Source organism: Haliaeetus albicilla, chromosome 6, assembly GCF_947461875.1.
Source record: "Haliaeetus albicilla chromosome 6, bHalAlb1.1, whole genome shotgun sequence".
Classification (NCBI taxonomy): Eukaryota; Metazoa; Chordata; class Aves; order Accipitriformes; family Accipitridae; genus Haliaeetus; species Haliaeetus albicilla.
Window position 1 is genome coordinate 403,085 of NC_091488.1, and position 15,671 is coordinate 418,755.

The following is a 15,671-nucleotide window of genomic DNA, read 5'->3' on the forward strand; positions in this document are numbered from 1 at the left end:
AAAAAAATTTACTTCAGAGCTGCACTGGTCTGCTGGCAGGTTGGTTTTTTTTTGTTAGTTTTGTTCTTCTTTAGTTTTCATTTTCTTTTCTTTGTTGTTGTTGGTAAAGGAACAAAGCTGCACGGTCAGCTTTTTTCCTTCACAGTCTTCGATCTGCGTACCAAAATTTGGTTCTTTGAAGAACCAACCATGTGAGGAATTAATGCCAGGCTGCAGCCCTGTGTACCCTTCCACGCTGGCGTGCAGGATGTCCTGCATCCAGAGCTTCACGGCTGTAGAGCAATGTCATCTCACTGGGAGAGCTGACCCATAGTCATGCTGCGGAGTGTGTTGCTAAACTGTTTCCTAAGGCTGAGCTGAACAGCCAAATACAAAATCTCCTGGTCAGATTTATTGGAGTGGCCTGGTGACATTCCCCAGAGGACTTACGATCTATGGTGATAGATGATGCCGATCCATTAATGTAGTAGTCTCATCTGGGAAAGATGTAATTGTTGTTCTGCATCCTGCAGTTTCCCTAAGTTTTTCTGAACATGTAATAGCACACATCGCAGCGGAAATTGCTGGTGAAAAATGCTGCAGTAAATATGTCAGCGGCTCTATATACTATGGCAGCACACTCCTCTTCTGGAACCACGCAGCCATCATTAAGATAGGGGAGGTGATAATAACAAAGTTTGGTATACTGCATTCATCATGATGTATGTGCTTTCCAAAGGTTTGATGGAAAAGCATGGGCAGGACCGACCTTGTTTCCTCTTGCAATATGTGTCTGCGAAATATGTTCATGTTGACTGGTTCATAGTATCAGGAAAATAATACTTACTTTTACCTGCAATAGCAGCGCTATTTTTACAGCACTGGTTGCCCTGCCTGCATTTCCTAAAATATAACCTTTTTTTTCTGAGTGGTTGGAGTCTGGATCCCTGATGACAAAGAGCATTATTACTTTTTTGTGTAGTCTGGGCACAGTCTGGAATAGTCTCACCTCCATGCAGTACGAGCAGTGTGTCGGTCGGAGCCAGGATACCCAGCTGGAGAAGACTCCTTTGAACTGGCTGGAAGGTCTCTGCTCGTATAGCATCAAATTAGTAAAATTTGGACATTAACATTCACCCTTAGGCAGACTGTAAGTGCTCTGGCAGCAGAGAAACACAGTAGACCTTAACGAAATGGGAGGAAGAGGCATGCTGGAGGAACACAACTGCAAGTAGCGGCCAGCAGCTAGACTGAGAAGGAGGGCAGTCCCGTGCCACCTCATGAGTGCGTGCCCACCCGTCCCCACGAGGAAGGTGTAATCTGGATTGCAGTGGTAACTGGCATCCAAGCTGAGGTCCGTGCTTTGTGCTAATCATGTGCCAAAACGATCTCTGCCCAGAAGACCTCACGGTCAAATAGGTGAGGCAGAAGGCACTAGAGAAGAAGTACTTGCATGTGTGCACGTGTGTGGGGGGCATTTGTAGGTGTTACAGGTAACCTGGATGGGTTAACTGAACAGCAGTAACCTCAGCAGCACTGAAATGCAACAAGACAGAATTTCAGTATTTTCTGTTATTTACATATTATTTGTGGTCAGAGGCATCTGTATTTCACAGTTCAGCACAGGGGCTGAAGTTCTAGGGGGGCTAAATTGGTCTTTGAGAGTGAAAACATGGTGAAAAGTTGTGAAGTCTTCTCGTTATCATCAGCACTGTAATACTGCATCTCACGCTAGTGTTAGCCTGAATTCAGTCAGAAGGCTGACATCTTGTGCATCACGGAGAGAAGAGGTCATTTCTCTGCCTCTCAAAGTCAGACCAGGAAACGGTCCAGACACTGGGGTGAAAGCGAGTGTGTAAAAGGATGCAAAATTCAAAGAAAAAATGCTGCAGTTTTCCTCACATCACAGGAGTTCTACATTTTTCTGTCTCTTTTAAACAAAATCCTTGCAGCTGCTTACAAATTTTGCAAGGATGAAAGTAAGGGGCTAGTTCTGCTTGAAAGTTTTTCCATCCACACATTTTTAGATAGGGTGGTGCAAGAGCAGGGCAAATTTGTAATCTGCTGAGGATTAGCACTGTCAGGTAGCTGATGAAATGTTGGGCTTCGTTTATCAAAGTGATGGGGTGGAGGAGAGGGAAAGTCAGTCTAATAAATCTGAAGCTATGAACATAAAACTTGATCTTGAAGTGGCAAGCTGAAGGACCATTTGGTTACTCATGCCAGTGGGGAAGGATGAAGTATTAAATCTCCACATTTTGCACCGGGAGAGGGAGGACTCCTCTACCCTTTTGCTCCCAAGCAGCACCCCGATAGTCCTGTGCCTTCGTATCTGCCCGTGCTCCCAGTGAGACCCTGTCCCACAAGAGAAGCTGATGAGTTTGTTTTCGGTCCCCAGCTCTTTGGCCCATCCCTGAATCTTGTCATTTGGGACCATATCCATGCCACTGAGAGCCATCAGAGCTATAGGTGTCTTTCAGCCCACTGTGGCAAGCTGGATGGCACGCATGCATGTGGTTAATCACCTTCATGTCCTTACCTGTGGTCTTAGGAGCATTTCTACCTCACCAAAAAGGATCTGTGAGCTGGAAGATTCAGTTTTTCATTTGGTTTTGCTTTTCTTCCCATTATGTATTTATTTAAGCCAGACTATATCAGGACGATGAGAGATTATGTGAAAATTTGGCTTTCAGTTGATTTAAGATGAGTTACAGAATTGTTGGGATTTGCTATGCTTAACCCCCATGGCTTTACAATACAGTAAGACTGTTTTCTACTTGTTCTTTCTCTCTGACTTGGGAAGGTCTAGAAAGCAAGATGAGCTTAAGGGGAGTCCTCTCAGCAGTGCTGAGGTTAGCCCCGTTCTGGCCTTGTCTGTACCAAGAAAAAGTGGGTTTTAGCTGGAGCTGGCATGCCATGAGGAGGGGATGGGAAAGGGTTTGCAGCATGTCTGAGGGGCCAGGGCTCTCGGGGTGCATGTGGTGCTGGTGGCACCTCACTTAGTTTATGGGGTTTGAGCTGGTAAAGCTGGTTTACCCCTCAAGGGGTACTCTGGTGTGCTTTGCTTGTGTGGCTAGTCGGGAGACAGCTGAAGCAGTCGAAACCATGTCGGTATAATGGGGCAAAGGCAGATGTTTCACCTGCAAAAGTGCTGTAGCAGTTTAAAACTGTTTTTTAACGTTACCTCACTAACCTGTTGGCTGAGGCTTGGTAAGTGGTCCATGAGGGGTCCCTGTCCCTTGTAACCGGGAGCGAGACAGATTCACATAAGCAAGAAGAGACAGGCAATGGGTGGCGGCCTTTGCCACACCAATACCAATTCTCATCTGGATCTCAGAAAAGATCAAATGAATGTAGTAAAAATATCTGAGCTTGGGATCAGTGGAGAGGGTCAGGACAAAATAGCGAGCCAAGCGTCTCTGAGCAGAGAACAAACCTCCGCTGGGGAACTAATGAGGCTTTGAAGTCATTTCACTGACATCAAACTTGGAAATCCTTTGTAAGAGCTGAGATGCTTTAAGGACTGTTTAATAAAGCACTTGACTGGCAAAGGAGCAAATATTTTATCAGGCTGACACTGAGTGCTTTTTGTTTCGAGTTTTGGGGGAAGTGGGGCTGGCAATTACGTTTCATTGGTATCCTTTTTCCTCTTGTTATCATTGGTGTATCGATTGCTGGGAAAACAAAATGCACGGTTTTTAAAATTTACTGTAAAGTAACGGCTCTCTTGTTTGTTTTGTTTAGCTCTGTGTTCTCAAAACAGCTCATTTGTCTTTGCTTAGCTGGCAAATACAATGTTTTGATTGAAAATGATACTAAATAATCAGTTAAACGGGATATTTAATGACAGGAAAAATTGTTTAAAATATTTTTTTCCCATAGGAAAATCATGCACTTTACTTTTCAAGCCTAAGAAGTCTTTTAATGCTAGCATGAGTCTGCATTCTTCCTACGGTCTCGCTCCAAAAGTAAACATGTGGGTCCACCACGTGTGTGAAAACTGTGGAGGTCAAGGTATAGTAAATCTCAGGAGCTCTGATGCAAAAGAGATCCCTAGAGTAAGTCCAGTTTTTCCCTGATACCACTTTAATTTAGACTTTCTTAGGTTCTCAACCTGCTGCCAGTTTGCCTTCCCCGTGGGAAGCTGACCTACTGTGTGAGAAGCAAGCCTGGTAGATGAGGGCAGAGGAGTGGATATTGCCTACGTACACTTCAGGAAGGCCTTTGACACTGTCCCCCGTAAGATCCTCACAGACAAGCTGCTGATGTATGGGCTGGATGAGCAGACAGTGAGGTGGACTGGAAACTGGCTGCATGGCCGGGCCCAGAGGGTGGTGATCAGTGGCACGAAGTCTAGTCGGGGGGCAGTGATGAGTGGTGTACCTCAGGGGTCAATGCTAGGTCTGATCCTAGCTTCATTAACAGCTTCATTAACGATCCGGATGATGGGGCAAAGCGTACCCTCAGCAAGTTTGCAGGTGACACCAGACCAGCAGGAGTGGCTGATACATCAGAGGGTCATGCTGCCATCCAGAAGGACCTCAACAGGCTGGAGAAATGAGCCTCATGAAGTTCAACAAGGAGAAGTGCAAAGCCCTGCACCTGGGGACAACTCCAGCCACCAGTGTGGGCTGGGGGCTGCCCCGCTGGAAAGCAGCTTGGCAGAAAAAGACCTGGGGTGTCCTGGTGGACACCACGTTGACCATGAGCCAGCGATGTGCCCTTGCTGCAAAGAATGCTAATGGTGCCGTGGGCTGCACGAGGAGTGTTGCCAGCAGGTTGAGGACGGTGATCCTTCCCCTCCCCTCAGCACTGGAGAGGCCACAGCTGGAGTGTTGTGTCCAGCTCTGGGCTCCCCAGTACAAGAGAGGCACAGACACACTGGAGAGAGTCCAACGAAGGGCCGTGAAGATAACGAAGGGACTGGAGCGTCTCACGTATGTGGAAAAGCTGAGAGAGCTGGAACTGTTCAGCCTGGAGAAGAGAAGGCTCAGGGGGGATCTCAGCAATGTATAGAAGTAGCCGAGGGGAGGGTGCAAGGAGGACGGAGCCAGGCTCTGTCCAGCGGCAGGACCAGAGGCAATGGGCACAAACTGAAACACAGGAGGTTCCCTCTGAACGTCAGGAAACACTTTCACCGTGAGGGTGACCGAGCCCTGGCACAGGCTGTCCAGGGAGGTTGTGGAGTCTTTGACCCTGAGATATTCAAAAGCCGTCTGGCCATGGTCTTGGGCAAGTGGTTGTAGGTGGCCCTGCTTGAGCAGGGGGTTGGACCAGAGGACCTCCAGAGGTTCCTTTCAGCCTCAACCCATCTGTGATTCAGTGACTCTGAGCAAGCAGAGTGCATGATGGGGCTGAGAGGCGGGGAGGGGAGGGCAGCAGGACTTTCCCAGGGGCGAGCAGCCCTCCAGGTTGGCTTTTGGGAAGCTGCCGGTGAGAAGATGCTCCCCCAGGGCCACGCAGGCAGCACCTCCTCACCGCAGGCGCTCAGGGCAGGGGGGTGATTGCTGGGTCACCGACATACCCATCCCAACACAAGGCTGCAGCCGCCGCCGTCCCCATCCCAAGGGACTACGTCACGCTTCGGGAGGAGACATCTGCATGCTGCTGGCAGCATCGAGGGAAAGGTGATTGAAACAGATACTTCTGCAGTCACAAAAGCGGTAACTTGCCTTCCCTTTTTGAACAGAAATTTGGAGTGCGAAAGCTGCACTGAGTTGGAAGAGCCTGCTGGGTGGAAGGGACATCACTGAACTGGGTGGCACGTGACTCAGCAGTAATTATGGCTGGCAAATTTATATTTGTCCTTCACATGTCACATTTAATACATCAGATTTCCGTGCACTGTCTCCGCCTCAGAGTGTGTGTTCAGCTTACTGCGGGCTAAGCAAGCTGCCACTGTTCAGGCATTTCTGTACTATGCCAAGGGAAAAAAAAATAAACCACCATTCAAAAGGTTTTATTTTCGGGAACTTGCTGCAAGGTTCCTCCAAGCGTGACAGTTTAGAGACCTCAGGAACGGGGATGTGCAGTGAATATGAGAAACAAGCATTTGGGAATAGCAAGATCAATCTCAAGTAATTTCAAAGTAGCCCTGTTTTTATAGTGCCTGCTTATATATAATACTGTATATTGCGTGAGCGGTGGTCCTTTTGAAAGTAGGAGACCATCAGTTAAGTGTTATATCCAGTTAGTGGAATAGTTTGTGAATGGAGCAGAGGAAGGGGAAAGGCATCTGGCAGTACGGCGGCATGTGCTATCTCTCATATGCTTGGGGTATGTCGTGGTTTCCACTGCAAATGTAGGGGGGTTTTGTGAGGTGTCCAAATTGGGTATAAAAATTCACTACAGGTTGAAATTTGTCAGGCAAATGCTCTATTCCTTCTACAGCACTTACCGTCTGTCTTGTATATATTGCCCCTGGGTATAAAGACACTGGTTTGAGACCTGTGACAGGATCTTTTTTTCAATTGGTCTGATTTGGTTTTAAATGAGAAGAAAGTGAGTTCTCTCCTCCCTGGAATAGATTGCTAACTACAGGCTGTTGACAACAGCAATATAGTTAGCAAATATATTACTCTAACGCAGCTCTTTGCAGGCGATTAGCCTGTGCAATAGGCAGACCACTGTGGTATTTCTCAGCTGAACTATTTGAAAGACCGAAGTACAATCAGCCAGTCAAGCCTCTGCATTTGGGAACAATTGTGCTGTGTGCCAAAGTGGTGTATACATGTTGTCAGCGTCCTATCTATAACATGCCATTTTGCACTGCCATAATGATTTCCTTTCCCTCTCGTTCCCCCCAGGGCTTAACAGCCTGGATGGGAGCCTTGACACAAATAGGTTTGTGTCCCAGAAGGTTCCAAAATGCAGCGGTGGAAAATAAAAGTACCTGTTGCATGAGCTGCGTGGGAGCCTTGTTACTCCTCTGGTGTCTTCTGAAGTTGTCTGATGAGATGCTCTTATTTTAACTGCTCCTCGGCAGCGTCCAGCTCATCCTCTACTGTGTAGCTCCTGTAGAATGAGAAGTAACATGGGGCAGCGCGTGGGTGCGTGGTGAGCAGGGGACGTTGTGCAGAGGGACGGGGAGCAAAGGCTGCAGGTGTAGCTTTCATACTGGCAGGGGTACCCTGGTGTAGCCCTCCCTCCTCTCTCTGGCTGGTACCGTCTTTCCAATGCCTTTCTCACCTTGCCCTCAGTCACTTTTGAATGGTGCCTCCTAAATCTTAACAAGGAGTTGCTGGGTAGTTGAGTCAAGGGAACAAGGGGGGAGAGGGCAGGGCTAAGCCAGGATGTTTGCTCAGTGCCCCTTGGAGGGGACAGAGAAGTGCATCCCCGGTGGTTCCCCTATTGCTGATGACCAAGGTGGGGGCATCGAGCCCCCTTTCCAGAGGCGATGGGACTGCATTTGGGGTCTGACTGTGAGCCAGCAGGGGGGGCGAAGGGCTGGTTGCCTTAACAAAATGTCCTGTGGGTCTCCTCCACTCTGCCTGTCCCGTACCTTGGAGGGGGGGTCACCATCAGCCTCCCTGCGAGCAGAAAGGACAGGTCCCACTGGCCCTCCGGGTGCCTCTGCACCTGGCCAAGGTAGGGGGTTATCAAACGCAGCACCCTGAATGGTGAAACAAGGTGGAGGAGAAGGCTGGTTCACCATTAGCTGTGAGTTGGTTACTCCTCTGCCCTTTGGTGCTCAAGGATTACACTACTAAAAGGGTATGAGGGGTAGCCAGGACTGTCAGACTCAGGCGCCTGAATATGTGAATTGGTGGGAAACGTGAGAGGCAAATGCTGCTGAAATCATCTGTGGTTTTCATGTATGGGAGAGCCCACCTGTACATTATTTGTCCAGTAATAGCTCCTTGTATCTGGTATATGAAAGCTCACTTTATTCAAATACGCTTTTTTCTATTCTAGCAACAAAACACCAATAACACTATGGTACTTGCGTATGGCTCGAACTACACAAAGCAAAATTTGCAGGATGGAAGATGACTACATGACTTATAGTGGTTGGTCTGGGTCAATATGTGTCCTTGTTGCCCACTTGTGTGTTTACTGCAGAAGGATGCAGAAAGATGGGTCGGGCTTCAGCCGCTGAGACTGCTGAGGATGGGGCAGGCCCAACCCTGAGCTCCTTCAGAAACCCGCGTCTCAGCAAGGCACAGGCTGGGTGCGTGGTTTCGTGGAGCGTCGAGGGCGACGGGGCGTGCTGGTGGCCGACCAGCCCGGCGGGGACCGGGGCGTGCAGGAGTTGTTTGGGCGCTTGCTGCCGGGGGTGCTCAGCAGGCCTGCCGACCTCCCAAAGGGTGGTGGGGCGTCCCCGTCGGGGATGCTCTCACTATGACCCTTGTTAATGGGCTTCTGCAAAGCAAAAATCAAACATTTTGCTTCTGGCGGGAGGATCAGCGACGGCAAGCAGTCAGTTTTGGCTAAACATTGAAGTCCAAATCCGTCCGTAATTTTGTCCCCAAGCTGTTCCATTAAGTCAAGATTTGTAATTTTGGTTTGTGTTTGATACTGTGTTTATACTGAAGGGAAGCCCGATTTTTCCAGGCGGTACTGAGCAGGGCATCCCACAAAGGGAGCATCTGAGAACCTTCCCATAGCGTAATTTGAATTCTGTGCAGATAGGGAGGTACAAGCTGCGGTACGGGCGAGCACGCAGAGCACGGGGATAGCTGCGTACGGTGCGGTGCTGCGGTCCCACAGGAAGGCATGCAACAGCCCTGAGAAAAGTCTGTTGCACGGCCATCAGCAGGAGATAAAAAAAATAAGCTAGAGTTATCAGCACCCTTTCATGGCATTTCTGTATAGCTAACATACCATTTCCTGTACAGTTACACACATCATTGCACAGTGCCATGAACTTAACTCTTATCAGCACCCCGGTGGGAAAGCCTGGGTTATTTACAATAGGGCTCGTTTCAGTGTTGCAAGCTTCTTTTCAATTAAAACAAAGAGCAAATTAAATATTAAATAGATAAGTAGGCAAAGTGAAATTAATTGATTTTCTGGCACTGAGGTGTGGTAGACAGAGGAAACTTAAAGCAATTTCACTGAATTATATTACCTTCATTTGTGTATATTAGGTACATGAAACTTGTTTTAAAAACTGAGTAACTCTGAATAATGTATGTGCAGTGAAGCAGCAATCTTAACCAGCCCCTCCCCAAACCCCAAACCCAGCGCATGTTTCAGGTTGATTTTTTATTATAGGAGAAATATAGTATAGCTATCACTGTTAATACCAACACTGAAACATCACTTTAAAGTCATCTCCATGTTGACTTACAGTTTTGTACCTTGTACTCGGTGTACGTAGTATAAAAGAGGAGTCCAGGAACTACAAAACACCTCTTTGGACAACTTCAAACTGTCTCTTGATCCCAGATCTTCAAATGTTTCCTCTTTTGAGGCTTGGGGACTTGGATCCTTTTCACTCTGTCTGCTTACTGACCTTGATAATAGGTGTTTAGTTTGATACGTCTTTAGCAGCCCTGGGATTGCCTCCCAGGTGAAACTGAAAATTGCCTTACAGGGTGCAGGAGGCAGTTGTGCTGGGACTCCGCTGTACCTGGCAGCTGGCTACTGCCAAGCTGCAGGCTGCAGGCAGGATTGTGAAGTATTTTTGTGTGTGTGTGTGTATGTGTATGTCTTTTTTTTTTTTTTTTGTAGCGATCACATGCTCAAGAAGCAGGTACACTGGAAGTAAGGAAAACTTCCACATAGGAAAGGTGAGGGGGGGAAAATCCCTCACCCCAAACCCATAAACCTGGGTCGAGGGCTGCATCTCACCTTTCTCCTCCTTCCCCTCACACAGTGGGACCCTCCCAGAGGCAGTGTAGGGCCACGAGCTCAACAATCTGTATTTATAGATCCCAGAAATATGTAGGATTCAGTGTGGAAAACAATATTTGACTATGCTTTAAAAAAACCCAAACAACCAAGCCCACAGGCATTTCTTCAAGGTGTCTGATGGTGATAGATGAGCTCTTCTTCCCCTCATCTAGATATTTCCTCTGCCTGCAGCCCTGTCACTTTTTAAAGCAGCAATGGGGGGATTTTATTACGGTTTATACTTTCATCTTCATCCGTGATCTGTCTCCCTCTCCATGGGTCTGTACAGCATGCTAATCCCTCAAGTCTCTTACACAGCATAATTTTCATCTTAATTTTTCTATTTCTCAACATTAAATGGGTTTGCCAGGGGAACAGGGGTCATTTCCTGTCCCTGCCAGATCGTTAATTCTCTATGAAAACACCGCGATCTCATGCTTCTCAAGCAAACAGAAACATCGGGAAAAGCCAGTGTTATGTGCAAAATACTCAGCTGTGCTGCAGCAGCTGGAGGAGCAAAGATGCTGGTGTATGCTGCAGAGACCACAGGGTTTTAAAATGGTCATTTTAAAAACAGGGAGAGATTATATGAGAGCAGCAGAAAATGACTTTTTAATTCCTTAAAACAGAACCAACATCTTTTTTTTTTCAGCTTGCATCTGCTGAGTGGTCTCCTCATTGTCTTTCTTTTTAGAAATGATTGCTCTTCCCTTCCCTCCCCTCGCCCCCCCCAAAAAACCCAACCGGTGCAATTTTTTTTATACTGACTCTTGTCACTTTCTAAATAAGGGATTTGATTTTTGCTCTTTTTTTTCGGTGCTTGGGCACCTCTGTCTGCCTGTAATCTGTCTCAGCTGAAGCTGGAAAAGGAAACAAAAACCCCTCAACCCTGTATTTGTGAATGCTTTCTGCAGACCATTTCATGAGATGAGAAAAATCCAGAGTTATTCTCCTTAAGCCAGCAGCAGGAGAGGAAAAGAAATGACTCATCTGTTTACTTTTAAAAATCCTTTTTAAGAACTCAAACGCATCTGATAAATTATTAGCATTTTACCCAACCAGCCTCTGCTATTAACTCCTGGCATTTCTGTAGTCTTGCGCTCACTGTAGCATCTTGCTGCCAAATCCAAGGATTTACAAGTCTCAGGAGAGACTTGGGAGATTTCCCGCTTCCCTGCCTTGGCCATTTTTTAGCCTTTGTTTGTGGAGTTGTTTTTTTTTTTTCTTTTCTTCCCTTTTCCCTGTCCTCTTTGCAGGTTTGCCAGTATTACAAACATCTATACGAGCAAATAATTTCTGTAAGCGTCAGAGCCAGTGGAGCTCTTCGTGTGCTCTCAGATGCAGACACATCCCCAGGCTGGGAGTCCTTACCCATCCAATTTCGGAGCGGCGCTGCCCTCCCTATCATCCCAACGCCAGCGTGCCAGCCGGCCTGCAGCGATGGCACACGGTTTGCTCGTAGGGAGCAGGATTCAGCCATGTGCAGGTGAAAAATGTAAATTTTGGGTGTGCCAGTGCTTTCCTGTGGTAATGGAGCTGAAACCGGACAAGTTTCCATGGTGATTACTACTACGGCAGGATGCGCCACACACTCTGGGAGAGGCACGGGCGGTGCCAGGCGGAGCGGTCAGCCCCCAGCCAAAGTCTGCTGGTGGCAGCTCGCGGGGTTGAAATTACTTATCGTTCTAAATAAATGCATGCGCAGCGCCATTAATTTGCTGCCTTTTTTTGGGGGGGGGGGGAGGGTGTGTAGTCTTTCTAGGAAATAGGCTGGAAATTTCACCGCAATCATGAATAGAAACCATGTCTGCCCTTTTTTAATTGCCATTTGCTTGGTTAATATGAAGGGTTGGGCTGTCAAAATAAATTTGCAGTTGCTTTGATTTTTTTGTTATTCCTTGGGTCTTTAATCAGTCAGCTGCTTGGTTCACACTACTGTCTCTCTCTAGCTCTGTGGCAGGGTGAGGGCCGGGGTTTGGTTTGGTTTTGCTTTGCCGTTGCCTGGCCACGCTCTTTTCTCACCCTGCACACGGCAGTTTCGGAGGTGCCGTACGCACCGTGCAGCGCGCGCCTGCTTGCGTTTAGTAAATCCCACCGGGATGACAAAGGGCCAAGTACTACAGGGGAACCGAGTACCCTTCGCCCAGGATGGAACATTTCTTAGCAGTGCTGTTTTTAGAAATGTTTGTTTTGGGGGCTTTTGCTTGAGTTAAAACAGCACGCTGTTGCTCGGCTGTGCTGTGCACTGTCATTTACGTGAAGCTTTGTTTAAAAATGTGGAACGGATGGCCCAAGTCCTTGTTCATCAGGCTGCGTACTGGGTGGAGGGGGTGGAGGGGGGGGTGCTGGCTGCAGGCAGTCCTCGAGGCCTTTTACATTATCTGTGTTTACAGCTAAATAGAAGTTCCTCAAAACTCTTCGTACAACACTCGGGGATGTATGTATATCCAGCATCGCTGTATATATAGTACACTGTCTTACGGAGCCGTTAGCCTGAAGCATGGAAATGTTTAGCAGCTTTTCTTTGGCGATGGGGTCTTTAAAGGCAATTGCAAATATTATTTTAAGGAGGAGATTTATGCGCTGCCTAAAACATGTTTCTGGCTCGCAGGCCAAATTATGTCGGTGCCGATGCTCCCGGCAGCCCGGAGCCGCCGCGGGTCCCGCTGACGGCGATGTAGAGGCGGCGCCGGCAGAGCCTGAGAAGCCCCGCGACATGGAGGAGCTGTACAAGGACGCCCCGAACCTGCCCATGGATGTCACCAGCCCGCCCTCGGCCATGGCCAACAACAAGCTGGAGAACGGGGTGGCCCAGCTGATCACGGCCGAGGCCTGGAACATCAACTCGGCCGACCTGATGAAGAAGGCCCTGTCCCCGCTGGTGACGGTCCCCGCGCCCTCCATCCTGACGCCACCGGCCGAGTCGCAGAGCGGGGTGGCCCTGAAGGTGGCGGCCACCGTGCTGCAGCCCATCTGCCTGGGGGACAGCCCCGTCGTCCTGCCCATCCACCTGCAGGTCGCCGGCAGCGCCGCCCCGCAGATGCCGGCCACCAGCGCCGCAACCCCCTACGTCATGACCACCCAGGGCCCCGTCCCGCTGCCCGTCCTCCTGGAGCAGCACGTCTTCCAGCACCTGAACTCGCCCCTGGTGCTGCCCCCGGGGGCCGCCTGCCCTGCCAGCCCGCTGCACGCCGGCCTCTTCCCCGCCACCGCCACCCCCCCTGTCGGGCAGCCCCAGCTCCTGGACCCCAAGCCCTCCGGCCAAGCGCAGGAGCCCGTCCTGCCCCCCGTCTTTCAGACGCCGGGCTTCGCCGCCGTCCTCCAGGACCTGTTTCCCTCGCAGGGCGCCCTGGGCTCAGCCCCCTGCCAGCCCCCCCCCGACTACGCCGCCCTCCCGCCCCAGGCCTTCAGCTCGCCCCTCTCCCCGCTGGTGCCCCCCGCGACGCTGCTGGTGCCCTACCCCGTCATCGTGCCCCTGCCCGTCCCTGTCCCCATCCCCATCCCCGTCCCCATCCCCGTGCCCCACGGCGCCGAGGCCAAGGCGGCCCCCGACCCGCCCAAGCCGCCGCTCTTCGCCCCCCACTCCTGCAAGGGCACCCAGACCCCCCTGGAGAAGGAGGAGACGAAGCCCTTCGACCTCCTCCACCCGCGGGAGCTTCCCCAGCTGAGCCGCCACACCGTCATCAAGATGGGCGGCGAGAACGAGGCTCTGGACCTCTCCATGAAAGGGCCGCCCGCGCCTCGGGCCGGCGAGGCCGCCCTGCCGCCGCCGCCGCCCGAGGACGGGGCCCTGGACCTGTCCCTCGCCTCCTGCCGCAAGCCGGCGGGGCCCCTCGGGGAGGCGGCCGGCACCGGCCCCGCCGCCGAGGCCGGCGGTCACCCCGCGCCGGACAAGCTGCCTGGCCCCGCTGCCCCCTTTGCCCCCTGCAAGCCCCAGGAGGCATCGGGCAAGGCGGAGGGCCGGGGGGCGGCCGGCGGGCCGGCCGAGCTGCTGCGGCAGCCGCAGAAGTGGCTGGTGGAGCAGGCGGGCAGGGCGGGCTGCGAGCCCAAGGCCGGCAACAACATCGAGATCGTCAGCACCTCGCAGACAGCCAAAGTCATCGTCTCCGTCAAGGACGCCGTGCCCACCATCTTCTGCGGCAAGATCAAGGGCCTGTCGGGGGTCTCCACCAAAAACTTTTCCTTCAAAAGGGACCTGCCCCAGGACTCGGTGCTGCAGTGCTACGACGTGAAGAGCCCGCCCGAGCCCCGGGACAGCGCCGAGGCCCTCAGGAAACCCGTCAAAAACAGGAGCGTAAAGCTAAAGAAAATGAACTCGCCGGAGATACATATTCTTCCAATCAAGAAGCAACGGCTCGCTGCCTTTTTTCCAAGAAAGTAAATTATGGGTTTTTAGAATTTTAAGATTATTATGAGGAGAAGAAGAAAAAAAATAAAAAAAAGATGCACTTGGTTTTAAACTCATTTAAAACTTTAAACTATCTTTGTAAGTTATTTTTGGGGGAAGGGGGAGAGGATCGGATGGAGAGTCCCTATAAGCTGGGTTGTTTTTTTTTTTTTCCCTTTCCTTTTTTTTGTTATCGAATTTTGACTTTTCATGGGAAACTGAATAAAAAGCAACCTATTTTTCAAGCAGATTGCACATTTTGCAGCTTTAATGGAGTAATGGATGAGTCAGAGGGGTAAGAGCTATTTTCACTGCCATAAAGTGCTTTGATGATGTAATTCTTCATAACGGTCGGAATGGAAATTTCAAAATAAATGTTTGTACGTGCTAATTGGTCGCGGCATTCTTTGTCATTTCTAACTCGCTTTCAGTATACAGAGAAGGTTTGGCAAAAAGTCTGTAAACTGTAAAGCGTTGCAACTGACTTGTGATCAGCCTAAAATGTTAAGAAAAAATAGCAGGCTAAGAAAAATTATATTGTCCTGCAGCACTGTTAGAGAGCACATCACGACAGCCACTAACGATGCGCCCAAACGAGCTTCCAGAGAAGCAAGAGCAAGAGCAAGCAAGCAGTACAGCCCAGTGTGCACCTAATGCCAGCTTCATTGCGAGAGACCTGTAGGAAACAGTCTTAAAATATTAAATAATGTTGTTAGTCATTTAAAAGAGAAAAGCCTAAAAGTTGGGGGAATTCGGTTGCCAGGGGGCAGGAGGGGAAGGAAAAGTCACATAATTTTTCCCAGCCTGACTACACATACATGGAAAGGTTGTTTATTGTTAGTTTTCTAAGTTTTTTTGATGGCTGAAATCAATGCACATTAAAGAGCAGAACTGTGTAACTTTTATCACTTGGCAGTGTACAAGCCGCCCACGTCAATGGAGAAATGTGAATGTACAACTAAAATAAAAGTTCTGGTAGGTTACGGTTTTGCACTTGTGTATGGAAATGAGGTGGACATACATTATTGTCTGTTGGCTTTTAAGTTCACACAGCTTGCCTGTAAAAACCCATCCCGGCGGAAGGATGAATGTGAGAGCAGGAGAACAATTTTTGGTGGGCACTGCCTTTTTTGTGGCTATACCTGTTACGTAGAAAAACTTCTCTTATTTCAAATTACATGTTCCCAGCACCGCACCAGTACTGTCTAAATAAAAAAAGCCATTGTAAACCCATCAGCTGGATGCTGTTGCACGCTAACTGTGCCTTCCATTACCTAGCTGCAGCCAAGGAACTTCCAAGACTCCTCTTGGACAGTTTTGGGAAGGTTTTTGCAGTTGTTCATGCAATGAGAAGTTGCCCAAAGAAGCAGCTTCAGGGTTAGAAGTCTAATTGCACCCATAGGCACCAGTGTCATGCCAAAAGCTGTTAAAACTTTTGATGCCAGCAGACACCAATTTGCTATTCAGA

The 15,671-nt window shown here is 49.5% G+C and overlaps 1 protein-coding gene across 5 annotated transcripts in view; it reads left to right on the plus strand.

The window, feature by feature from the left end:
• RAI2 (retinoic acid induced 2) overlaps positions 1–14,594 on the plus strand; it is a 45,428-nt gene extending 30,834 nt beyond the window's left edge. For all 5 annotated transcript variants that reach the window (XM_069784752.1, XM_069784753.1, XM_069784757.1 and 2 more), the window contains exon 2: positions 12,428–14,594. In XM_069784752.1, coding sequence (XP_069640853.1) covers positions 12,533–14,197 — 1,665 coding nt within the window. In that variant the 5' untranslated portion in view covers positions 12,428–12,532 and the 3' untranslated portion in view covers positions 14,198–14,594. The remainder of the gene's footprint in view (positions 1–12,427) is intronic.
• Positions 14,595–15,671: the final 1,077 nt, after the last annotated feature.